Source organism: Pagrus pagrus, assembly GCF_965226575.1.
Source record: "Pagrus pagrus genome assembly, chromosome: 19".
NCBI classification, from domain to species: Eukaryota; Metazoa; Chordata; class Actinopteri; order Spariformes; family Sparidae; genus Pagrus; species Pagrus pagrus.
The window spans coordinates 14,416,759-14,443,751 of NC_140203.1; the positions used below are offsets into that span (position 1 = coordinate 14,416,759).

The 26,993-nt window shown below is 40.8% G+C and overlaps 1 protein-coding gene and 1 long non-coding RNA gene across 5 annotated transcripts in view; one reads left to right on the top strand and one right to left on the bottom strand.

Annotated features, from left to right (window-relative positions):
* Positions 1-26,993, bottom strand: part of LOC311275411 — a 110,654-nt gene that overhangs the window by 42,225 nt on the left and 41,436 nt on the right. For 2 of the 4 annotated variants that reach the window (XR_014624865.1, XR_014624867.1), the window contains exon 2: positions 24,381-24,495. This is a non-coding gene — a long non-coding RNA (uncharacterized lncRNA). Of the gene's footprint in view, positions 1-13,444; positions 14,477-24,337; positions 24,496-26,993 lie in introns of those variants that run through there. The other 2 variants (XR_014624868.1, XR_014624866.1) reach the window with 2 other exon arrangements.
* Positions 765-19,401, top strand: fgf10a (fibroblast growth factor 10a). The gene is made up of 3 exons (XM_084383940.1): positions 765-1,487; positions 15,246-15,349; positions 18,491-19,401. The coding sequence occupies exons 1-3, from the start codon at positions 1,034-1,036 to the stop codon at positions 18,689-18,691; spliced, it is 759 nt and encodes a 252-aa protein (XP_084240066.1). The 5' UTR covers positions 765-1,033; the 3' UTR covers positions 18,692-19,401.

The window sequence follows — 26,993 nt, forward strand, 5'->3', positions numbered from 1 at the left end:
CAGATAACCAGAGAGAGCACGGCTGATAGAGATAGGAGAGAGGGAGAGGCAAAGGAAAGAGGGAGGGGGCCAAAGGAGAGGGAGCCACACACAGGAGGAAAGAAGAGAGGCAACGCACTGCTCGGGCGCTCAGACTCCGAGAGGCAAGGACAGAGGACAGATAGGGGAGCCCGGCTCACTGACAAGACGCACAACAAGAGAGAGGGGAGAAAGACGAGAGCTCCCGGGCTGAGTTACACACTCAAGTAACTTCAAACCAGCTCCGACAAAACCAGGAGAAACAAAGAGAGAAAAGAAGAAAGTCTGGATTCTGTGACTCTTTTTGTGGCCTGGCTTTTTCTGGATTTCTCAGGACATTTTATGAGAAGCAGCATTAATACTTTTTTGACTTCTTGTTTTTATTTATTCTTTTTGTACTAAGCAGTTTGGCATCTTTAATCCAGACCTCCTCCGCCTTCCCGTTATCCACCTCCCTGGACTGGAGAAGATAAATGGTTTGGGACATGCATGTGTGTGTATGAGTAGTAGATTTTAAATTTGCGTTTTTATCTTTAGATTAGGTGTACATTCAAACTTAAAAAAATTGAGTGTGTGTGTGTGAGAGCAACCAGAAGCAAAGAGCGGCTGTCTTGGGAGGAGAGGGTGGAGGTGGGGAGAGGTCTTTGAGGCGAGCCCCCCCCCCCCAGTTGTTCCCGTTGTGAGGTGATCTGAGTTATGGATGTTGACGCATTCCTGCGGCGCTGCTGAGGAATAAACAGCACAGGGGACGACAGAAGAGTCACTGCAGGTTTCGCCACCACCAGCAGCTGCATCGCCACCACCGTCACCATCAATATTACGCTACATCTGCTACCACCGTCACCCGAGTCACTCCGCAGGTTTTAACACCTACAGTCCCAGTGAGGTTGGGGGTCAGAGGAGGTGTAGTCAGTCAGTCAGGGGGAACTTCTCCCACTCTCGTTCCTTCTCTCTGTACCCCGCTCAGCATGCCCCAGCCCCTGAGCACCTCCACAGCTCTCCCAGCTCCACTACCATGTGTAGATGGACAGTGACACAAGGTGCACCGGTCGCCTGGTTCTCCTCCTGCCCCTGCTGCAGACCTCCTTCACTTCTCCTCTCCCTCACCTTCCTGCTCCTGCTTCTCCTGCTCGGACCCTCCACGTCCTCGCCACTCTCCGCTTCGTCTTCATCGTCAGACTCTGAAAAGGACCGCAATGTGCCAGGAGGGACTCCTCTTGACATCTTCATCTCAAGCCCGCCACCCTCCTCATCACCCCCACCGCTGCATGCATCCTCTGCGAGGTTGCCACGGGCGACCAATGTGTCTTCGTCGTCGGCAACGGTCGTCGGGCGCCACGTGCGGAGCAGCTACAACCATCTGCAAGGAGATGTGCGCAGGAGGAAACTGTTCTCCTACCAGAAATTCTTCCTTCGCATCGACAAGAAAGGAAAAGTTAATGGCACCAAAAGCGAGGACGATCCATACAGTAAGTCGACTTTGTTACATTATTGAATGCATTTCACTGTTCGTTTGTTTTTTACAATTGAAGCAGCATTTAAACATGGAAATAGCAAGAAATCTGGGAATCTCCTAAGCTTTTACTGGATATTGAGTCATTTTTTATCGTCTTTGACATCTTAGTTTCACTAAAAACGGATGCAAAGTGAAGTTTGCTTCTATTTCAGGTTTTTTATACCTGAAAAAGAGAACACAAAGGCAAAGGATGCGATCATTTTCTCCCACTGCGTCTTGTGTAAGAGATTCCTGTTTTTCCACACTTCAGCAGCTGTGCACATTAAGACAGGTGACTGGGCAAAAGAACAAATAAGAGAGCTGTGTGATTTCCAGCCCTTTGCACCATGTGCACAGGCGGGCATATTTTGCCAGACTACAGAGAGTTGGGAGAGGGAGAGCATGACAGTGGGAGGGAGAGGAAAAACAAAATGAGTAAGCCAGGAAGATAAAAAAGAGAGATGATCCACTGGAACCAATTAGAAACTGCCCAGAGAAAGTTCTTCTTCTTTGAGGGAAATATCTAAAACACAGCTATTACCAAACGCCTGGAGAGAATGACAAGTACACTTACTGCTTGCTTTCATTGTGCTGCACCCAATGGTGGCGGGCATATGCTAAGTATGAGGTTATACGGGCTTAGATGTAAAGTAATAAGCATGCGATTCCTGCTCCTTTTTCTGGTAGTGCATCTGAAATATGATTTTAACCTTTATTTATTCTGAATAGGGTCACTGCGCACACATGGTCTTTTGTCAGCACCACTCAGCCTCACATTTACACAGTCACTCTCTTTCACTCAGCTCTTAGTCGTCCACTGTGGGGCACTGAGAAACTCCTGCAGGTATCTTAACTGCAGTTTTTGAGGAAGGAAAGACTACAATGCAAGATAACAGGACTGAAGATTACTTAAAAGTAGTATGCAGACCTCAATCCTCAATCTGTTCTTTAGCAAATATAAATACTTTTAAAGACTTGTAACAGTAATCAGAATCATTTATGACTGATCCAGAACAGAAAATCAGCTGTTATCATTCTGGACTCCACATCTTTATCTTCTAGTTAAATACATCTGGAAGTTCTCCTGGACTGCTTCAGCTCAGAATAGCTGCATCGCCCTGAGGGCACATTGACAGTAGTTGTTGAGGGAGAACAGAACATTACTCCCACGTTTACCTGCCCATAATTTCCCTACCAGTTCGCTGAATTAGACCAGCGACGTCCAAAACACGAGCCGCTGTCTTAAAGATTATTCAACAGGCTCTCACCGCATTACGCCTACTGTATGTGTGTGAATCAGTCGCAGCATGTCAAAATGTGTGTGTCTGGGATTGTAAACTTCATAAATGGGTTTTTATCACTCCTTCATACACATGTCATAGGTTTGTATGCATCTGTCTGTTGGTCTGCGGTGCTGTACAAGCCTCTCCTGCTAAGAGCACACACACACTTTGGAGCACAGAGAGGCCGGTCTTGCACATGGCCTCCATATGGCAAAGCCCACTTTTATTAGGGCCAGGGCCAGTGTGACTATATGTGTGTGCATGTGTGTGTGTGCCACTCAGACACCAGGGCTCTGCCAGACATGGCTGAAGGAATTTCAATTAGCGTCTCTTCCTCCCTCCCCTCGCCTGCAGTCCTCTCTGACATACACACACACCTACACTTTTACACACATGCACATAAAGAGCTCGACCATTAAGGTGCAACGTGTCACTAACTATAATGGCATCAGGTCATGGTATTAGAGGCACAGGCCATCAATTTCAACAGCTCCTGCCACTTTGTTGTGGTGAGAAATAGTTAAGAACTTTTAAAAGGAGAAAAAACATCTTGAATATGAGGAGTTGGCCACGAAGGCCAAAGCTTTCAGGTCGTATTTTATCTTGGCAGCATTATTTAGTCGGCATTTCATCAAGTATGTAGCTGATAGCAAGTGCAGATGTTTGACATGTTTCAGAATAAAAGACGAGATGATGGTGGTCAACTCGAGAGATTTGGGTGAAGTGTGTGTTTCTGCACACTATCATATGTTTAGGTGCTTGTGCATTGACAGTATTTGTATCTGTATCAGTGCACAAGCTTGCATGCTCAAGCACCACCTCCTACTATTCTGCGTCCGCTTTCAAATCAGGAGAGAACAAATTGTACCCTTCAAACCTAACCAAACACACTTGAACACAATTAAATTCTCCTCCACTAACTGAGGACATGGATGTGGTATTTGACATGCTAGACATCATGTTTTCACTCCCCCTTTTCCTTATTTTTTCTCATTTACACTGTGCAGTTTTAGAGCTGATGGAAGTGAAAACAACTGCTTGGACAAATTAGTTCTCTGATGCAGGTTTCTGGCCTTTATGTGCTCATTAAAAACATTGTGGCTCTTTTAAGATAACGCTAAGCTAGCTTGCAAAAAATCCTCTAAATGTAGGATACCATATCATAAAATGTGCACAGTGTACTAAAGCGCAAGTGTTGCATATCTAAAAGCTGAGTTATTTTGTCAAAAAATGGATGACTCCTTAAAGGTGCACTATGTAGTTTTGGGGCAGAAATTTTAATCAGAAGAGAAAAATCTTCCTTGGCTGATTTTTTTTAAATGTCTCAACAAACTAAATAAACAAACTCTGTTCATCTACATGACTGACTAAACTGAATAAACAATTTCATATGGTTTTACTTTGTTTATATTTGGCGGACCCTACCACCTTTCTAGCATCAAACAGTTCAAACCTTATTTTCGTCTGAAAACAGCTGGTTTATTCAGTCATGGAAAAATAATTTTAAAAAAATATTAAAATTCTGAGTTGGAATATCCTCTGCAAAACTACATAGTGCCAGTTAAGGGAAGCATCGTACTGAGAACTAGTGAGGGGGAAGTTGTTAGTGTTGCTAACATGCTCTAGTAGTCTGGTAATGTTCAGGAGGTCAGATTGCAAATGAGCATCATTAGATGGTGTCAGAGGTGATGAAGAAGTTTCAGCTCCAGCTCTGGGGTCGAGGCTCTCCTCCTCTTTCTAATCATCTTGTCACAGCAGAGGCCAGTACATCACTCAGGGCGTGTATTGTGAGTGTGTGCTCACTGATGCATGTCAGTGTTTGTCTACTCGTGATCAGCGCCCATCTATCCCATCTCACCTCATAAGGAACTTCCAAATACGGCACTCCTGGTTTGAGTATGTGAATCCTGTCATGTGATTAGCATTGATCCTGCCACTGACCGTAAGCCACAGAGGAGGCCTTGTTCTCTTCCCTCGATGTCGTTGGCCCACTGTCACATCTTGTTTACAAACAAACGGATAAAGCAATACAACAAATGGACATGTGTTTGCAGTTGGACCGCAGTCTTGTGGTCGTGCGCAGCTCAATTAGCATCGAATGGTGCCAACTTGACCACAGTCGGTGCTTTGATTCTGGCTGCGGCCACACAGATTGTAAAAGCTGCCACACAAACTTATTGCTAACATTAATCACAGTTGACAAAACACCCACTGACATGTATTAATCTAATGCTCCGCAATTTATGGAGAGTCTAATACACTGGACATTATTCTGATTTAGTGCAGGTTTTCCATGTCCAGGGTAATTACACAGGTCTGCCCCCACTGGTTTGACCTCCACCCATTGACCCCAGTCAGGAAGCTTTATTAATGGAAAGGTCAGTGCTACACGTAGTGCATCACTTTTAGCTGTTCTGTTACTCTGCCACTGTCGGTTATGTGTATAACAGGAGGGGGTACAGACTTCTAAATTCAGATGAATTATTTTGCTGTGGAAGATTTTAAAACATTTTCAATGGTACCTTTGTATCAAACATATCCTTTCAGAGTTCATATTCTCCATCTTACAGAGTAATTTTTGTGTAATATTGAGTCTCAAGAAAAAAATCAAACAGTTGCTGGTTTTAGCTTCTTAAATGTGAGGATTTGCTTCTTTTCTTTGTCATTTATGATAATAAATAAGTCTAATAAGTCTATGGGAGTATTTGGGTTTTGGACTGTTGGTTTGACAAAAGATGTCACCTTGAGATGAGCATTTCTCACATTTGTGAAAGTAATATGCACAATAATCGATAATGAAAATAGTCTTTAGTTGCATCCCTGCTTACAGGTCCACTGTGTAGGATTTAGGGGGATATAAAGAGCAGAAATTTAATGATTATTCATTAATTCACCTGAAAAAGAATTGTTGTGTTTTGGTTACCTTCGACTGAGCCATATATATCTACAGAGGGAGTGGGTCCTCTTTGGCTGAGTCCGCCATGTTGCCCAGAATGGACAAACCAGACACAGGCTCTAGAGGGGGTCTTTTCAACAACCACAGTAGGGAATGGTGTGATGAGGGTTATTAAGTTGGTTGCAGTCTACAACCTCACCACTAGATGCCACTCAATCCTGCACACTAGACCTTTAATATAAGCTCTTAAACCAGAGAAAAAAATTAGTCATTGCTGTTACCATGTTTTCCGACACAAATCAACTTGTTTCAATACATTTTTGTAGGCAGAGAACTGCTCTAGAACGAAGGAAAATTCATGAAACAAGTTGAGCTGTCTTGGAAATTTTACAATTATTTTACTGCACTGGAAGATTTTTCTACTTTTACTGAGAAAATTGAACGATTATGACTCAATAATACAGTAGTTACTTGTTAACTGGAGATTTTTACAGCTACACTCCATTTAACTAAAAAGTTAAATCCACCAAGACTAATCGGTCTCATTTAAAACATGTGGAATGCTGGACAAACTTGTGTTTCAGAAACATTTGAACAAGATTTTCAAAGCTTTTTTTTTCTTTCTTTCTCCTCTGCATCCATAAACCTCGAATGACTCAGCAAAGTTCACACAAAACTAAAATGTAACAAGTGCTCGGGCCTCTTGAATATTTGTAACGTCTCCTTGAAATTTGTCCCAGTCTTTTTCTGTTTTTTTATGTCTTCACTCGGCTGCCTCTGCTCTCTGCTTGATGAGCGTGTTTAGGGTTCTCGTGGGAAAAGGTAACAGTGTGGCCTATAAAAGAGAGTTATGAGGAGGCATTGGATGCACCAGGGGTTAGTGTCAGTGTTGCTTCTCATTCAAAGCTACTCTGACATCTTCATGGGCTTCTTCTCCCCAACAGCCGTAAATAAAAGCGGTGTGCAAGCGTCACCGCGTGAGCTTGTTCAGGAAATGCTGACCCTATCATCCAGCACCCCTCCGACAATTACATTCAGCTGTACTCTGAAAAGATACAATAAACATATACTACCTGCACGCTCCCTCTGATCCTCCCTCCAACTACATTAATTTTGCTTGTGGTTGAAACAAATAGGAAGTTCTCCTGAGAGGTTGTAAACAAAAATTATGGGAAAACATTCAAGTTAATGAGTGAAATTAGTCAGGGTCTTACAAGGACCAACAAATACTTTTTTTTGGCATATGGCACTCTTCATGGTGATGTTTTGCTAATATTGAAAGTCTGGATCAAATCAGGTCATTTCTGATTCATGACTCCTTTACTGGAAACTACAGAGCAAAACACTGTCAATGTCCAGTTGATGCATTACGTAATATTGATTGTTATCTTACGCAAGAACAATGTCACTACACGATAACTGACAGTTGTGCCTCGTCCATTATTTAATAGAAAATGAAACCAAGCCAGCACATTGATAACATCTTGTAAACTTTGCAGAAAGATGGATTAACAGGACATTTACTGGTATTGACTGGAAGTTTAGTTATTGCGTAATCTTTGATGCCTTGAGCCTGAAGTGTCTAGTTTTGTTAACAGGAATCAGGCTGTCATAGTCTGAAAAACAGACGGTACACAGTCTGTGAGGGAGTAAGCACAGCTGCATGTACCTGCTTTAAAAAATTAGACATAATCGGAGACTTTGAAAAAACTTTCATAAGCTGTTGCGCAAAAGATTTTCTGTTTGAAGATGTGCAGCGCTGAATGCTAAAGGTTACTAAAATTGAATGTTTTAGTCAAATGCAATAAAGCTGTAATAATTGATTGATTAGTTATCAATTATTGAATTAATCGCAACTATTTTGATAATCAATTAATCCATTTGCAATTTTTTTTAGACAGGGAGACATAAGCTCATTTTCAGGTGTATAAGAACCTACTGTATATAAAACACTTACATAAAGGAAAAACTGAAAAAGCACAATAGATCCACTTTAAAGAAAAAAAGGGAATTCTCTGATTTCAGCTTCTTAAATGTAAATACTCTCTAGTTTCTTTACACCTTTATGACAGTTAACTGAAAATCTGTGGGTAGTGGACAAAACAAGACATTTGAAGACTTCATCTTGGGCTTTGGGAAGCACTGGTAAACATTTTCCACCATTTTTCTGATATTTTATAGACTGAAAAACTAATCCAATCCACTTAATCCATAAATAAGTGAAAATTGAAATAATCGTTAGGAGCAGCCTTAAAGAAAGACAATAATTTCATAGAAGATATTAGATTTTTAAAAAGCCAAGTCATTTCCCATTCATGTCCAAGGGGTTGCATCGTCAGATGAAATAAAAACATCTACCTTTAATGCACCTTTGTCACAGGAATGAATGTAAAGGTCCAGAGGTCCAGATGTACAAGTGCCCTATGACCCCATTGCCCCAGAACAGGGTATTTATAGAGCATGTGTGTATGTGTTCATGCTCTGGTAGAAAAGTGCTGACAATGATCAGAAAAACTCTCCCATAGTTTCCCATCAAGATATTGGTTAAGATATTTTACATTGTTAAAGTGTAGTTTTTCTACTTTTGAAAGCTCCGTGTTTTTGCCAAGAGTCACCGAGGACAATGACAGGATCCGTCTCATTTTTCCATCACTGTTTACATACTTCCTATCATCGCCGCTTGATATTTTGCCATCAATTCACTCCCCTGTCCATTAAAGTGTCAGCTACAACGAGGCTGAAATAAGAGCCAGATTTCTGTAGGCAGACCAAGGGAGTCCCTGCCACAAACCCCACCAGTCAGGCACCACCTTAAACAAAAGTCTTTCAGCACCAAATCATGTTGCTGTAAGATCTTCTGCTGCTTTGGAGCGCGTCGGCTCTCTGAAGAGAAAATGGCTCCAAACATCAAGAGTCAATTATCGTCCGCAAGGGATCTTAAAGTTGGATATCTTTGTTTTGATGGAGGGCCTTTTTCATTGTTTATGTTTTGTGGAGGATTCTTGCAGAGTAAAATCACAAATATCCTGAAGAGAGGGAGAGGAAGAGAGAGGAACAGCAAGAGATTCTTGGACATAGATTTCAATGATTACACAGATTTCTAAACAACCATTAAAATTTGGTGTGAATCATCATCTCCGTGTACAAATCTGGCAAATGAGGAACGTGTACTTTAGAGATACACTTATCTGAAGGTTGTGTGGAAGTTTGGATACATCCGTGAGTACTCCTGAAGTATTTCTGATGATTTACAAGCCCACAGAGTTCATACCATCAGTAAGGAGAGATACAGTATTTACTGTATGAATGCACACATCTTGCCCATTCAGCTCAGTTTTAACTCATCCTAAGCGAGGTGATGGGGAAATTGTTAGTATCATCTACAGTTAAGAACAGGAAATTGCAGCATTTGCCATGTCAGCAGGTCACTTTTGTTAATGTCGTGACATTGTGTAATATCAGCAAACTCTGAGCCAGTTTCACTTTGGTCTAGTATTAATGTAAAATAATGTGGAAATAAAGCTAATTCTAAGCAGTCCTTGAGTTGGCCTTTTAAACTGGGATGAACAGTGACCTCTTGTAGCAGGAAACAGAACAACTTTCTGATGCATGTAAACTTTATATCCAGTCGAAAATAACTGAAAGAAACCTAGTTTCTTAGAGCTGAAAACAATAGCAGATTACACAGTTTAGCGATAAACAGACATAAAAAGAATATTAATCAGAAGCTATTATCTTATCTTTAAGACGTTATTCAAGCGGATAACTGTCTTCAGTTGCAGAGGATTGCTTTCCTCCCTTTTATAAATCAGCGTAAATTGAATATTCTTGCCATTTGGACTGCTTGCAATATAAATAATTATTGTTTGCAGCCAAAGCCATCAACAAAACCAAAAATAATGAGCCTTAATTTCTTTCAGAGCCTCTCTATCAGCAACTATGCTGAAAAATGCACTGGAAGTCTTAAACTCATAGTGTCATTTTGGCGTTTTCTGGTGCACGTGAACAGGCAGAATTCATGGCCAGTAAAGCAGTGGGAGGTGAAGAATAGCATCTGTGACAGATAACATCCAGGGCTGCTGCCATATAGACACCACGTGCTTCAGGAAAAGCCCCCCCACCGAATACGCACACATGCTCACACCTCATGTTACTGCTCCTCCACACTCACCCCTAACCCTGCTACACACACATTGCATGAAAGTGAGGCTCTTAATGGAGTCATCAAAGGTAGAGCTGAAAGTCCAGAGAGGCATCTGGACAGCCTGGTCGTTTGAACAGAGCAGGAATGCCAGCTAATTACCCTATGTGTGTGTGTGTGTGTGTGTGTGTGTGTGTGTGTGTGTGTGTGTGTGTGTGTGTGTGTGTGTGTGTGCGCGAACATAAATGCACTGAAACTGATACAGAGACAAAGATTCATGTGACAAACTGAATCATCATCTGTGCATGTCCGTGCATAATATTTGTGGTGTAAAATAACAAGTTTTTCTAAAGCTGAAAGTCCACCGCCAACAACTCCAACCACAACAGTTGGGCAACATCGCACTGGCAGCTGAACTGTAAATGAAAAATGTGTGAAATGCAGACGACCGTCACAGCACTTTGCCTGAAAACATAACTCCTGCCGTGTCAGGCCTGTGAAATGTTTTGACAGAAACTGGCAGCTTTGACACTTTATCATGTTACAAAGTCAACTGTGTTAAAGGAATCACAAGGTTTTTTTTCTCCTCTCGATCAAATCACCATTAACATCACTGTGAATTTCTTTTAGTTTCCTCCGGGCTGCTCCTAAACCTGTGTGACATAACTCGCTGCGGTCTCGCTGCGCCCGGTAAAGTGATCTCGAATTAGTCGGGTTGGAATGATGAGCAACGCAGACGAGAAACTTAACGCTATCTGTTGTCCGGAGCGCTGCTATTTTAAGACGAGGGGATTTCGCTCAGGTGATCCCTTTTGTTTGATTTTTTTAATAATCTGAGTTTGTTTTTCTTTCTGTACCTCGGCCAGTTTTAAAATCACACACAGCTTGAATGTGTGCGGTTTGGGCTATTTCTGTTAGACAAGAGAGTCGGTGATGTGAGTGATCTTGTCAGGGGAGGAAATAAAACCATTATGGGGGCATTATGCAGGTCAAATAGAACAATCTCACTAATGAAAAAAATACATGAGAGAAACCCATTCATTGTAGCACACCATATCTGTTTGATATGATTTATAACCAGAAACCTTATACGAGCAAAACAAATATTGTAAGAAAAAAAAAAATCAGTTTACCAAAAATTCTGTTTGCAAAAAAATCAAAATCAGAAACAGGCCTCTGTTTTCTCAGCTTCAGTCTAAACAGTCGCTTTGATGTGGCCACTTAGCACAGGATGATACTGTTGTCAACCACATCACTCTAAACCAATACCTCAACGCTCCTCAAAACACATAATATACAGCAGTTTCCACTCCAACCCAATATCTTCACCATCACTCACCGAGCAGACTGCACAAACGAGGAGTGTTTGTTCTCCCTCAGACTTCGCAAAGAGCCGGAAATATCCAACCAAACTCCAAAAACAAATAATGCAAAGGAAATAATTTAATCCTGTTAAAACCACAGGTTTGTGGAAATGCCGCAGCAGCCAAGAAAACTTGTTTGCATGCAATTTCGCTCTTTGTTTTTTGTATCTATATGGCCAAATCCAGCTGAATAGTATATTTTCAATTATATCAGATTTAAGCACAATGGTGGTCCATTTTTTATTTCCTCTATTCTTCTTTTGATTACTTTATATTATTTACTGGCATGGAATTTCTTTTCTTTAGTCTCTCTGGTGGTTGAATGGATGTAAAGTCTCATGTCACATTGAATATGAGAAATCGTCAGTTACTTTGTTGCCATAGTTTTGAAGAGAAAAATGATCTCCGTGTTTAGACCTCAACTAATGCAAATCAGATATTAGATAGCGCCACATTTGCCTCATGAAAATTCTTTTTCTTGGATGTCACATTTATATCTCACATCTAAAAAGAGAGAATTCAGCCGCTGAGTTCATCCAAATATCGGCGTATTGGACGCAGAATAAAAGAACCAAAACATTTCCATTCTTCTCACTGAGGGGAGTTCATGACACAAACTAGACCGCAAGTGACAAAATTTCACAATGCAGGGCGAGACCTTTTCGAGCTAGAGGCACGCAGTAGACCTTCTCACAGCTGGCCACCGTGTTGAGGTCAAATTGTCAACGACCGCGGGATAATGTTCAAAAAAATCTCCTGGATAAACAGTGGAAACATTTTCATAACCTCCCTTAACCTTTAGGTTCACCTGGAGTTACACTGAAGGGGTTTTCAGAAGGGGGCAAGGCGGGGGTCGAGGGGAGGTCTGCATTTATGTGTGTATTCCCGTGGGTGTGTCCCCATTTGTGATTGTGTGAGCATGTTGCTCTGTATGTGGTTGTGTGTGTCTGTTCAATTCCAACAGGGCTTAATTCCAAAAAAAAAAATGGCCAAAATGGAATATAATATTCATATTTCTGTTTTCATTGGTGTCTAATCACCTGAAACTAAGAATTGTGTTTCTGTTACCTTAAATGAGCCTTTTATATCTACAGGGGGAGTGGGGGCTGTTCCACAGATTATTTTTAGCAGTATCCGTGGGGGAGGGTGAGGTGAGGGGTGTTCAGTTGGTTGCAAACTGCACCCTCACCGCTAGTTGCCCCAAAACTTTCACACTGGTCCTTTACGAGGCAGATTTCCGTTCATGTTTATGGATTGAACAGGCTGGTCTCATTGGAGTTTAGTTTTGGCTACAAAGCCTATTAAACATGTTAGTGGTCTTTATGAAGTGGTTAACGAACAGTTTCTCACTGTTAGAAGGCCAGGTTGTGTTTATTTGCACTTGCAGCTCCGTTAGTGTTACGGTCTGGATTTGTCTGGCATAGATCCCCTTTTGGCTTGTTTTTATGAAAGTTGTAGTGTTGCCCTGTTACACACAGGTGTGCGCCCTTGGTGAGAGTCTTTAAAAAATATTGATAGCACAAAATGTCCATGCCTTCTATATTAAGTGAACCCTGTGCTGTTTGTGCTTTCAGTATTGGGTCATAAAACTGTTTTTCCTTTGCACTTAAAAACATAAATTCATAATTAAGATGTTGGGCTGCAGTCCAAGGGCTAGAGGAGGAGGGTGTTGAATGAGGCAAATTAAAGGTGGGGACAGTTAAATAAAAGTCAAGTTTTAAGAGCAAACTAGGACTAGCACCAGATTTTGAACCATTTGTGCATGTGTGTGTACTGTATATGCACGACCGCATCTGTGTGTGTGTTTATTACAAAAGCCTGATGTATAGGTCTGTGTGAAGCTCTGGTGCTGTTGCTCCTCACCATAAACTCTGTTGTTGCAATCTAAGCCTTTTGTTGCAGCCTGGCCTTTTAACTTTCTGGCAGACGGGCTGCTTCTGGTAACTGGTAACAGGGCCATAAAAGCGCCCTGTGCTTTGGTTTTTGACAAACCACATCAAACGCGAGGAGAGCAAAAAGGGTTTGAACAGGTGGACCGGCCTTTAGCGCAGCACAGACAGATCTTATTTTGACGGCTCACAGCTCAGAAATGTCAGCTGTGTTGCAGCGAGAGGGAACATTTTGAACCTGATAGATCAGTGTTGTGTTGTGGTACATGTCTGCGTGAGTAATGGACTGAACATAACAAGCCACCATGATGCACTGTGAGCTATGAAATCTTCTTGAAGTTCAGAGATTTAACAAGCTTTTATTGACCTAATAAGGGAACCATGGGGATGGATTAATGCTGGTTTACGTCAGCCAAGAAATACATTTAACAAAAGGCAACAAGGCCAAAAGCTATTAAAAAACAACACAACACAGACAGGAGAAAAATGTTTGTCATTGCACTTAATTTTTATGCCCTTTTTAGACATTTCTGAAGGGCAAAAGAGTGAGAAAAAGTCCAAGAAAAGAACACTATCAACATATCAAGGTTAAGACTGAGGAGTGAGGCTTTGTAACTGTAAAACACAGCAGTCTGAATGGGGATGCTCTCTCTGAACATCCTAAAGTCATACCAGGGCCTCAGGACGTTTTGAGAGGAAGGATGAGAACAGGAAAGGAGCATCTGGTAAAAGTACAGGTGTGATTTAGACGAGATTTGAAGCTTAAAGAACAAAGTGAGAGTCCTCTGCTTGATCTTTAACCCAGTAACCCCTCATACTGTTGTTATTGTTACTCGCTTGTACCGGTCACCGTTTCTTCCAGGAATTTCTTTTACTGCAACGTTGAAAGAAATTGTACAGCCTTTGACAGTAACCCTACTATTATATCCAGCCAATCTACTCCTTATAGGCCAGATAAGATTGTTTTTTTGTTTTGTTTTTTAGCAATGCAGCATGGCACAAGGTTTTCAAACAGTAAACTGTTCAATTACTGACACTTAAAAATCTCAAAAAAGAAAATAATAGACCTCCGGAGTGAGATACTCTGGATATGCAGTACTGTCCCCGATTCTCACTTCATCCTTCTGACTATTCCAACAACCAGGCTCCACTTCCTACTGGCCCCTTTAGCTAATCCTCTCAAACCCCTGATAGTTTTACGGCTTGGTGTAACTGACTTTAGGATGAGAGAAGAAAGGGCCGGCGACCACAGCTTAAACCAGTAATTGGTTCAGGCTTGAAAACTGATACGGACGCCTTGACCTCTTGCCAGTCTGGCAGCCACTGAGCCTCTCTCCGTCCTGTCCGTGTGCCCGCCTGCCTGCCTGCCTGCCTGCCTGCCTGAGCTCCCCTGGTCAGAAAAACAAACATAGAACGGAGAAATGTTTTTTCCTGGCTTACACCTCGGTCCCAGGGCACGTAGCCCACAAGCTAACCAGCAAATGAACAGGGGGCAAGAGGCCGGTCTGAGGTCTGCCTGTCACATAGTGGGGAAAAAAAGAGGCAAGACTGGGGTTCACTTGTATAGAACGAACTGAGATGATTCAGGTTTCTCCTGCAGTATATTCAAGCTATTTTGCAAATTAAAGAACCCTAATTAAGATTAATGCATGCAGACTGAAAATTTAGTAGTCCAAGATACACCTTTTAACATTCTAAACTAATATTAATGAAGTAAAATACATGTTCTTGTGGTGTTTCAGACCCCATAATCACTCAAATGACCACCTACAGTATATGTATGCCTCACAAAGACCTCTGTGACAAATTTCTGCCTATGGGTTGGACACAGCTTTGTGGACCAAAGACAGAGCAATGAAAAAGCAACTCCAGCAATGCTGATTTTGTCGACCAAGCAAACAATAGAGTTGCCAAACATTTACTGATTTGCAGCTTGTCAAAAGTGATGATTTTTTTTTTTTACTTTCCTCTGGTTTATAATCACCTGTCTCTGAGTTTTTGTATTGATGGTCAACCAAACCCAGCAATTGCCATCTTGTGTTTAAATATGAAAGTCAGTAGAACAGAAATAAAAGCACAATGTGCATGAAAGCAAAGATATCTGAGGAAATGATCCACAAAATGTTTTGACGTGTTTGTCTCTGTCCCCGCTGCACCAGGTATTTTGGAGATCAAGTCAGTGGATGTGGGAGTGGTGGCCATCAGGGGCCTCAGCAGTAACTACTACCTGGCAATCAACAAGAAGGGAGAGCTATACGGAGCGGTGAGTAGCTGTTACACATTGATCGGTGCTCAGTGGCCAACACTTGTGCAGTCTCATGACTGTTCAGTGTTTTAAAAATATGTGTCAATCGATCGATGTGTCAAAACGAATCAAAGTTCTGGAAAAAGAGACACATTGCTCCCGAAAACAAGTGTCTCTGCAGCTTGAATTTCCTTGAATGCTTTTTAAAAACAATGGACAAGGCTGCAAGACTCCAGAAATAGGAACCTCAGTTCAGTCAATGTGAGCTCTCCTCTGCTACCTACCTCTGTGCTCCGCTCCATTCAGAAACAGGAAACACAATCCTTCAGTTTCTCTATTCTGCTTCAGTCCCTCTGGGGAGAGCAGCCCTTGTTTCATCCGTTTTCTCTCTTCTCTCTCTCCCCTCTACCTCCTTTTCTTCATCTCATTCTCTACCTCCCTTTTTCCTCTCTTTTTCCTACTTTGAAAGACCCAACTTTCAGCGTGCCTCTCTGGAGCCACACCACAGATGAAATGACACACGGTAGAAAAAGACAGAGAGGCATTCTGTTGCATGGCCTGAAACTGAATTCCCATGACGTCTTCTGCTCGGTGCAACACAAGCCATAGTAGCGCGGCGGTGAGGGGCTGGCGTTCGATTACACTTGATGGGTTTTGCACAGTGACTTCTTTATCCAGTGGTCATCAAATGAAATCATTGTTTCGTTACATCAGCAGATTAATACATGTAAATGACACAAAAGGTTATGGTTGTCTTTAGGTTTTAACACGATTGAATTTGTGTAGAATTCTCAAAGAAAACCAAGGAGGAAGAATGGATGATACAGCCAACAATTAATCATGTTCAACAGTTATTTCTTATCCAAACAAAGAGATTTACTGTACTTAGTAAAATAGTACTTGCATTATTACTTTTTAGGATTTGTTATCATAATTTGATGTGACTTCTGATGACTTTTAAAATCTGCTTACCGTTTTAACTGAAAGGCAGCTCACGCTCTCTTACACACACACACACACAGTTTGGTAATACCGAGCACCAGCATTTGTCTGTAAAATATTCTCCTTTTGCCTTGGGAACATTCAGTTTTACTTCTGGAACCAATTTAAACAGCTGTGGCCAGATACAGAGAGAGAGAGACTGAGTTATACTATGCGTGTGTGTGTGTGCGTGTGTGCGTGTGTGTGCCCGTGAATATCAACCGCATCCAGTTAACTGGCTGTTTAAGCGACGTTAGCCTTAAGCACAAGGGCAGCTTCCAGTAAACTGACAAATGTTACTCTCTCAGATCATTTTCTCTTTATTTACCAGTGGGTGGTCACTGCGGTAACGTAAGCCACAAACATGGTGTCACGATGCTCGACGTTGGCACAGAGCCCTGAACCTGTGAGACGTCACATCTCCTGCTAACCTCTGCTTCCTGTCCCCTCCAACACCTCTACCACACCCCCATCGCTGACAGACAAACTACAACCATTTGAATTTTCTGTCCAGCTTTTACAATTGGTCATGATTACTCTGGGAATTGCGCAGGAGATTCTTAAGCAATGGCTGACCATGTTTTGGTTCATGTTGTCACAACAAGCAAAAAATCAACATGTCGTTGCTGTGTTCAGACACGGCTCATAAGACCAACGTAGAGAGGCCAAGTCACACTTCTTCTGGTGGGACCTTATTCCAGAAAATATATGTACAGTAGTGAATGGAGAGAGACAAAATATTGTTGATCCTGTTTGAAAAGGACCGTGAATTACACATATGATGTTTTTAAATCTAGAAGATAATTTTCCAACTTGAGAAAGTCGCAGTTTGTTATAAAAGTGTTAAAGTCTTTGAAAGTATGTAATTAGAAAGACTACACACCCAACAGTTGCATTAGTGGGGTTGTCTTTTTATTTACCAAAACCAAAACCTTGTAGAGCTAACTCACAGAAACTGATTAACTCTCCTTTCACATAACTGCAGCTGTCAATATGGCCAGACTTGTTGTGATTTTAATCTTTTTTAGTACTTCTTCTGTACCGAGTTGACGGTCATGTTGGTGTTGGTGACATATAATGAGTGGATTCACAAAAAAATCTATCTTACTATCTTTACAACAAACTACGACTTTCTTGACTTGTACAATTATCCTTTAAATTGACAAACATGGTACAATTCCAACTGGATAGAAAATGTATTGTCTCTCACCATTCATTGCTGTACAATGCTTTCCCGAAATAAGATCCCATGAGGCACACCGGAAGGGGCAGGGCTTTGCCTCTCTATTAATAAGCAACAACAAAAAGTAACAAAGTGAAGAATGAAAGCCTTAGAATTCATATGAAGAGGGAGAAGATTAACTAACCTGCCTATCTCTTTAGTTAGTAAGACAGCACAAATGAACTTTTTACACTGGTTGCTCCGATGCGCAAACCTCATCTAGGTGCACCACCCAAGAACACATTATAATTTAATTTCTTAAATTATGTAAATGAAGGAAGACAGGTGCAGAAAAATTTTCTTCATGTAAATCACAGCACTCGCAACAACAAATTTCAGTCATAAAAACATTTTTATACTTTTTTTAAAATCCAACCTGCTGAAAATCAGGTGCACCGGTGCGACCAATGAAAATGTAGTCACATTTGACACATTTTTGGGTGCGAGTGCACCTCATGCAGCATCATCCAAATTTTGAAATTAACCCTTTTTTTTCCAACCGTTAAAGCTGAAATGAATGGCTAATTTAGATTGTTGATTTTTCTAACCCTTTCCCGAATAACTGGTTGTTTGGTCTGTTTCCTAAAGCCCAAGGAGATGTCATCAGATTGCTCATGTAGTTCAACCAACAGTCCAAAACCCAAACATATGTAGTTTACTATCATACAACACAGAGAAAAGCAGTAAATCCTTTAAAATTCAGAAGCTGGAATTAGAGAGTGTAACGTGAAAGTGACTTCAACAGTTAATTACCAAAATTGTTCCAGGTTATTAACTACCTGATTAATGGAGTCATAGTTTCAGGTCTAAAACAGCTTCATGCTCGTGTACAGCCACACATTATTGTATTGTGGTAAAGTAAGGAGATTCAAATAACTGTCCATAATGATTGTGTGCCTTTACACTGAGTGCCCTGATTCATTTTTGAATGACTAATGTGCGTCTCTCCCCTACAGAGGGACTTTGGTCCGGACTGTCGTCTGATCGAACGCATCGAGGAGAACAAGTACAACACCTACGCTTCAGCAGAGTGGCGCAACAAGAAGAAGCACATGTTTGTGGGACTGAACGCCAACGGCAAGCCAATGAGGGGGAAGAAGACACGGAGGAAAAACACAGCCACTCACTTCCTGCCCATTGTGGTACAGCCACGATAATTTGGACATATCAGCCATGAGAGAGCTCTGCTGACTGCGGGCTGTCGGACTTTATTAGAGTTACAGCGATGGCTACATTGGACAGATCTGAATCAGATCTGATGATGCACTGAGGAGGACAAGAATGGAAACCTATGGACATTTTATCTCTGTTGAATAAAGACATTTTTATTTTCAAAGAAAGAAATAAGATATATTGCTATACAATGTATATATTATTTTCAGTTTTAAGTTATCAAGTACATTGGCACAGTAGAAAATATGAAAAGAAATGACTTCTGTGCCAAAATGTGATTAGTAACACATTTCTAGATTTGTGTACATGTGAACCGCTTGACAGGGAAGAAATAAAATGACAGAATATGTAAGAGGAAAAGAAAGAGAAAAGAAGTATTGATGTAATGGTGGCTGATAGAATGGTAGAAGAGGAAGATGAAAAAGCAGAAAATGAAAGAAAGATTAGAGTTTGAGTCAAGAAGCACCAACACAACAGCAAGTCAAACACTATCATGTTTTTTTTCTTTAAATTTATTTATTTTGTGTAATATTTAACAAAAACGAACAAAAACACAAAAAGGACAAATTCTTGTCTTTTTTACCATTTATGCTTCTCTTTTTGAATACTAATCATTTAAACCTGAATAAATATAAAAAATATATTTGTCTTTAAGTTGTTTGACTGACTCTGAATCCTTTATCTTCACAGATCAAATATTGGTTGTTCATATTGTAAATACACAGCAAAGAGATAGAAATAAATACCTATATGAACAAACACCTCAAGGAAATTGTTCACTCAGTTGACACAACTTATTAATTCACTGTATTCTCTTACTATTACAATGAAAAGTGCTGGGAATTATAAGATAGACGATAAATGATACTGTTATGATGCCTCAGTGTACTGGTACAGGTTGAAGGGAGTCCATAAGATGAGGTATTATGATACACAGATTATTTGATTATTTGAGTGTAAAAAGGTCATACTCGACCGAGAAAATATGTCTGGGATGAACAGGGGTCTTGCCATGTATGCCCCTGGGACGAAAGGAATTTGTGAATAATTGTATATTTGCCTGCTATATACAACTAACACAAATGACAAACTGAATAAAGCATGTCTTCTCATGCTGTTACTTTAGGTACAATCACATTCTGGCAACTCAGTGTGAATAGTGAGAAAAATTTTAAAAAAGCATCAAACTCTGAAAGGACGCAGAAAACTCATTGTCAAGGCAACCTATTTCCAAATTGTGAACAACTATTCGGTTCTAAAACCAACAGGAGGACAGCTAGTTAGCTGTTAGCTAGTAGTGGGTAGCAGAGTCCGGTGCCTTTGGCTAAGGGTGCCAACAGCTTAGTGAGCTAATGAAAGCTAACAGAACTAAAAGGGACAAGATGGGTTTTTGAATTTATATATAACTATCACTTTGCAAATGACAAACTGAATGAGCACCGACTACAACAGAGCACGTCTAGCTTACTTATGCTTTTATAGTTCTTATTACTGCGTTATTATCAGCGTACTGTAAGAGGCGTTAAAATCCAAAAAAGACCCTAAACTCACCATCGACACCATGAGAGTTTCTGCTGTGTTCAGGGAAACACGCAGCGTTGAATAGTGACAACATCATTTTATGGTAAATGTACTTAAGTAACTCAGCTGAATACAGTTTGAAAGTACTACTACAACTATGAATGATGATAAAGTAAAGAAAGAACATTTTGATTTTGGGACAGGTTACATTCAGTTCTGGACTAAAGTTGTTTTTCATGACCAGGGTGAAAAAAGTTTGTCGGGATCTTAAGTTTTCACCCACATTTCATGGTCTTCATCGGGGAATGGACTTTGCTAGGTTTACCTGGATGGAGCTAACTCTATTCAGTGATGAGTACAGTGTGTCTGTGGAGCTAAGATAACTCTGTTAGACTACTATTTTCAAGGTCAAGAATCACTTCTCAAGCTCATTCAAACATTTTGCTCAAAATTAAAAGCATCACAGACATCTTTACCTAAGTAATCTGGGTCTAAAATAAACCGTGAGCAAGTCAGTTGAGTATTTTTTTTAAAAACCAAGACATGGATCAGGAATCTGTAAGAGATTAGACTTTTAAATTAAGCCCAGCCGACAACCTGGTTGATGAGCTCAGGGGTTTTCATTTCTCGCTGCAAAAACGTTACAAGTACACATGGCAAACATGGCTTCCTGGAGGATAAACACTGTTTTTTTAAGTGATAACAACAAAGACAAAACAGGCTTTAGAAATGGCAGACATGCGCGCACGCACACACACACACACACACACACACACACACTGGGGCGACTGGGTAAAGAGGTGTGTGCCTCAGTGTGGTCTAGCAGCTGGGGAAAGCCTCCTCCTTGACCTTACTTGTCTGAAACCTGTTGCTGTGCCCCCCGAGACAGAAAGACACATGGAGCAGGGCATATGGTATAACGTAAATATCACTCCCTTGTTTATCACCTGATTCTAATTAACTATGATGTCATGTTTTCTTTATTCTTCCCTCGCTTTCCCTCTCTTTTACTTAAACTCCTCTGCTCGTGTTGTTGCCATCCGGGGCCTGCGCTTCATTCGCAGTCGCATTTTTTCCCCAGTGTTTTTTATAGCTTTTGACATGTCTTGGTAAAGTTCGGACAAAATCCAGCATTAGTGGGATCAGACCTAGAGCAAGGTCATCACACATGTATACACACACAGTCACACTTCCTCTGCCCAGGGCTGCAGAAGTTGTAATTTGTTCATTGCATCCATCACTTTCAACTGTCTTGCCATCTGTTTCTCTCTGTGTGGAAGTTAATTTCCAAGTATGATTGAATCCACCGGAGTCGGTCCATCCCGCTGTGTTTATTACAAAAAGGTCCTGGATCCTCTATTTTTGTGCGTAGGGATCCACGGTGCCGAACACTCATGTCAAAACGTGAGTAAGTATGATGCATCAGAGGGAGATTCAAATTTCCTTTCATCCTCCCAGGGCATCTAGTCCTTTGTTTATATGATTACGTGGGTGTTCTGTAAACGACATATCAAGTACAATTACTTTGAAATGTGTTCAAGACACTGATCCCCCTCCCCCTCCTCCTCCCCCTCTCTCCCTCCCTCATAAAGTTCAAGGGCTGGCATTCCTTAACCAAGATGTCTTTATTATTTGGTGGTACACTTTCATACGTGAAACGTCCCGTTTAAGTGCTTATTAGCATAGAAATCTGGACTCAAACTTACATAATCCGAGGCAAATTCGTCCACTTGTTCATTCAGAGAACTTTGAATCAACTGTGCATATATATTATTTGTAGACCTCTTGGAATAGCTTGATGTATTTTTATTGCAACTTTAACATGACTTAATGTGCTCTTGCCTTTACCCGTAATACATAACAAGGCCAGACTTTAAAAGCGGGGCATTTATCCAAGACAGATGTTCCACGCTGATTATCAACCCCAGTGACATCTGAGTTAGTCTGTTCAGCGGCACCGAGCCACGCATCATTTCTCCCGTTTCTCCAGTGTGCATAACATGTTTCTAAAAACTGTTTGCCAATGTCATTTTTTAGTGTTGTGCTTGGGTATGTTTGGTTAGTGTTTGGTTTGTTGAGGCATGTGGCGAGGCTCAGTATGCGGTTTCTGTTTTGACTACATCAGGATCTATCGGACCTGTGTCGGACCTCAAATGAAACGTACACCATCGGCTTCACACGTTCACAGCTCCTCTGTTTGCTCAGAGAGTCTTGTGGCCGTGCGACCTGACCGCAGCAGCAGCTGTGAATATTTTACTTCCCGGGGAGAGCGGGAGAGAGAGCCAGAGAGACAGAGGAGGGGATAGAGAGAGAGAGAGAGAGAGAGAGAGAGAGAGAGAGAGAGAGAGTTTGCGAGCTCTGAATCGGAGAAAGACGTGTGGGTTTGGAGGAGAGGTGAATAACTGAAAGAACCACAGTCCTGGGGGCATTTACAGCAGTTGGGGGGGGGGGGAGCGCGAGAAAGAAAGGGAGGAGGGGAAATGTTTGCTGAGAGGGCAGCAGTTTGGATGGGATGCCAAAGGGTGAAAGGAGGGGGTGAGTGGTTGAGAGGAAGAACGGGTGATGGGGGCGATTAAAGGAGTTGCCAGAAAATTTGGGGTTGGAGGGGGGGTTAAAGGGGTGTTTGCAGAGGTAAAGAGGGTTGGGGGGGCAAAGGGGCTCGGGGGCAATCATTGGAAGCAGACCAAGGGAGTTCCTGGAACCCAGGAGGTGAACCAGGAGTCCTCCTCCTCCTCCTCGCATGTTCAGCTCCTTTTACTTGATTTCTTTATTTTACCATTTCGTCCTCCTTATTAAAACTCTTTGTCTTTGGTGTCCATGCTGATACCCTTTGAATGAAAGCTGAGTTAATCAATATTTTGTATATTAACAATGTGTTAAGTGAAACAGGTTGCTTATACTGACAAACCCACAGGGAATTATCATAAAGCTCTAAAGCTCCAAAGAGCTGTTAAGACTCACATATCTCATTGTTTTGGTTTTACTGTCCAAAGGTTAACACAAAAAGTCTCACCGCTCCAACCAACACTGCTCTACATGAAAGTAAGCAGCCATTTCAAGCAAAAAGCTCATCCTGATTAACTGACAGAATGTTAGCTGCACCAGACAGATAAAGTTAGCAAACAGCTGGTGAAGACAGGATGGAAGGCAGGATATTCTTCAGTTCTACAATAAACTTTAATATCTAAATATGATACCAGTGCAATAAACTTAATGGGAATTTAATAATTTATTCTAAGCTTCTTTTTATAAAAAAAAACAAGCAGAAGGTGTTCAATTTGTGTTAGCTTGCAGACTAAAATGCTTTACCCACTGTTAAAGGAGTTGACAGAGTAATGCTACAATAGTGCAAAATATCTTTACCTGCTCTGAAGCTCTAAAGAATGAAATGATTTGCAAATCCTTCTCGACCTATATTCAATTTAATAAAGTGAAAAGACATTCTGTATCTGAATAATACACTCCAGTTAAGATTTTACTTCCTTTTGTCACTTTCAGGGCTCCATACCACCTTACCCTGGTTTTTATTGTTTTTATCATGTGCTGTAGGAATTATTGGAAAATTATTGGAGGGAAGATTCAAGTGAATGCTCTCAAGTTGGAACAACAACTCGGAAAGTCAGAGAAAATTTTGGCACGAGTTTCCGAGATGACGTCTTATGACACTGAAACATGGCGGGTGAGAGTAAACATTGGGTTGATGGTAAGAAACTTTTACCCAAGTCATGTATTGTTTAGTCATAGTATCGTTTTCTATGCTCTTCCTTATCAAATACTGGAAACAGATGTCAACATGTTTAAACAAACTTCTTTTTGGTGTCCATGTAGCTTTTGTTGAAAAGTATGTCAAAACCTCTCAAATGAAGTTATTTGCAGATGCAGTGGCATGATAACAAATTAAAATCTTTTTTTTTTTTCTTTCCTTTTTCGCCCTCTGGGATTATTTTGCTATTTAGTGAGGTGTCAGCAGACTTCAACACCTTGAAGTTTAAATATAGAAATAAGGATCATTCCATCCATCTCATTTGTAAATCTGCTCACACACACACACACACACACACACACACACACACACACACACACACACACACACACACACACACACACACCTCTGTGCCACCCCTTCTGTTCAGGCTTAGTGGCAACCTGTACCTGGAGCATGGCCTCTGCCTCAGCTCCAGCTCCATCTTCACATCTCCTGAGGGCTTCAAGTTTCCTGCAACAGGTGGCTCAAACATTTGCCTTGGCCTGCACTGAGGTGAGGCCTCTGTTTATCGATTCGGGAAGAGTGAGGAGAGTCAGGAGAGGGAGGAAAAAGACAGAAATAAAAAGAAGGGAAAAAAAGGATAAAGTTAAAGCATGTCAGCAGGAGAGAGAAATATTCAGGAAAAAGTCTCTCTGACACAAGTCCTAAAATGTGAGTCACTGAAGGAGAGTGTGTTTCTTGTAATGCATTTAGAGATAAAAACAAGAATGTAAACATGTATTTTATACTAATATTTTAGTCAAGGCCTTGATAGACCTATGAAACATTTTCCAGAGCCTGAGCCAGAGCAGAGCCAAAACTCCAAAATTAGTCTCTTCTCCCTTGCAGTTTTTTCTCATCTCATTCCTGACTCACTTAATTCATTTTGTTCCTCCTTTCTCTCCTCTGCTCTGCTTTACCTCTCTTCTCCTTTCCTTTCCTTTCCTCGCCTTTACTCCCCAACTTTCCCTCACCCCCCCATACTCTCCAGAGGAATAAGCCTGCAGTCTAAATTAAAATATATTTGTTGTTTTTGTTGGCTTTCTCTCCTCTAACTCCACTGGCGAGATTCAGCCTTAGACCCAGGGTCGCTGGAAGCAGCTATGGCAGCAGAAAGCCTCTATTAGTCCTTGATCACTGGCTGCCTGACAGCAGAGTCAACATGCAGGGCATTAGGGCCTGACATGGGATCAAATAAAGACTAATTTACTGGGTGTCTGTATATAGTAAAACCACATTAACCATTCCCTTTTCCCGGTTATGTTTTGTAATAATTAAATTAGCTGGAATGACTAAAAGAATTGATTAAATGAGCAAAAGGGGAAGTTATTTTTACTGTACAAAACACAAAAAGAAAGAAAATGTTTTAATGATATATTTTTTATAATGATTAGAGAGACAGCTCATTAGAAATGTAAAATTCTGTCATAATGATTTCATTAAAAGACAAAATGACTGCCAACCAGATTTTTTCCCCTTTGGATGGTATTTTCTGATTTAAAAAAGGATTTGGTTGAATGTTTCATCACAGGGTGAAGATTTTTATACAAGGCACTAGAAGCTGTTATGGCAGAGAATACCTTTGCCATCTGCTATTCATTCAAGTGGATTTTCATGGAGAAAAGTGTCATCAAATGGATTAAAATCAGAACATCACTCTCCCTGATGGAATTTTTAATTGCACAGACCTCTAAGCTTGACGTGCAGGTGTTTGTCGGATGGATTAAATGCATTTAGACATCACTGTAAATCAAAATTATCAAACTAATCATGGAAAGCTTGCATAAGGTCACTATATATGCAGTACTGTCTCTGTTCTTTATCACATACCACATGAATCAAGTATCAAACAACAGAACCACAAGTGCACCTTGTGGTTTCAAAAAACTTTCTTTGCAAAGGCTATACATTCTATACATTTAATATACTACAAGAAACGTTTAACTGGTTATGAAACAGTCTCGGATCAATACTGATACCTCTTTATGATATATGTATATAAGCAAATGAGACCTTCAGCGAGAAGTCTGGATATTTCTGTATGGGTATTCTCAATGCCTGCCATTGGGTCCAATTCTGAAAAATTAAAACTGTGGCAAAGTGCTGAGGGAGAATTGAGGAAACTCACAGCCTGAGGAATAATGCTGTTCTGTAGTCTGGTGATACAGCAGCGGATACTTCTGTATTGCAAGACAGCAGCCAGACAACTAGTTTATAACATTTAATGATGGCCTTGCTACAGAGCTGTTCCTGTTGGCTTATTATTATGACGTAAGAAATGAAATTACTATGGAATGTGGTTAACAAAAACAATAACTTTTATACGTTTTATATTATAAAATGTGGAAAATGTTCTGTAGGTTTTAGTTTGGCTGTTTGCTTGATTTTTTCTTAAAACACATGTTGTTGTAAGAATTATAGCTGCAGATATAGTTTTTCTGGTTAGACCATTGGTAATATGAGAGGTTGTGGCTGAGGTTGGTGTGTCATATGTGTGGTGAGAGTGTGTAAAGTAAGAACAGACTGAATGTGCTTAACATGAGGTAAGGTGGCAGAAGGAGTGAGTGGGGTTTTTTTTGGTGGTGTGGCGAGTGCTGTGGTATAGGCCTATAACAGGGTTGTGGCAGGGTTTTATGGGGCTGTGTACGTGTGTGTGTGTGTGTGTGTGTGTGTGTGTTTTGGAGGTAGATTACTTTGCATTTATACTACAAGTTGGACTTACAATTTTTTTAAACTGTAAAATTTCTACTTTGAATTTCTACTGTGTGCTGTGTATTTCTACTGTGTATTTCTGCTGTGTGCTGCGTGTTTCTGCTGTGTATTTCTACTGTGTGCGGTGTGTTTCTACTCTGTGCTGTGTATTATTATTGTGCAATGTGTATTATCCGTTGCAATGTGTATTTCTATTGTGTGCTGTGTATTATTACTGTGCAATGCGTATTTCTACTGTGTGCTGTGTTTCTACTGTCTATTTCTATTGTGTGATGTGTATTTCTACTGTATGCTGTGTATTTCTTCTG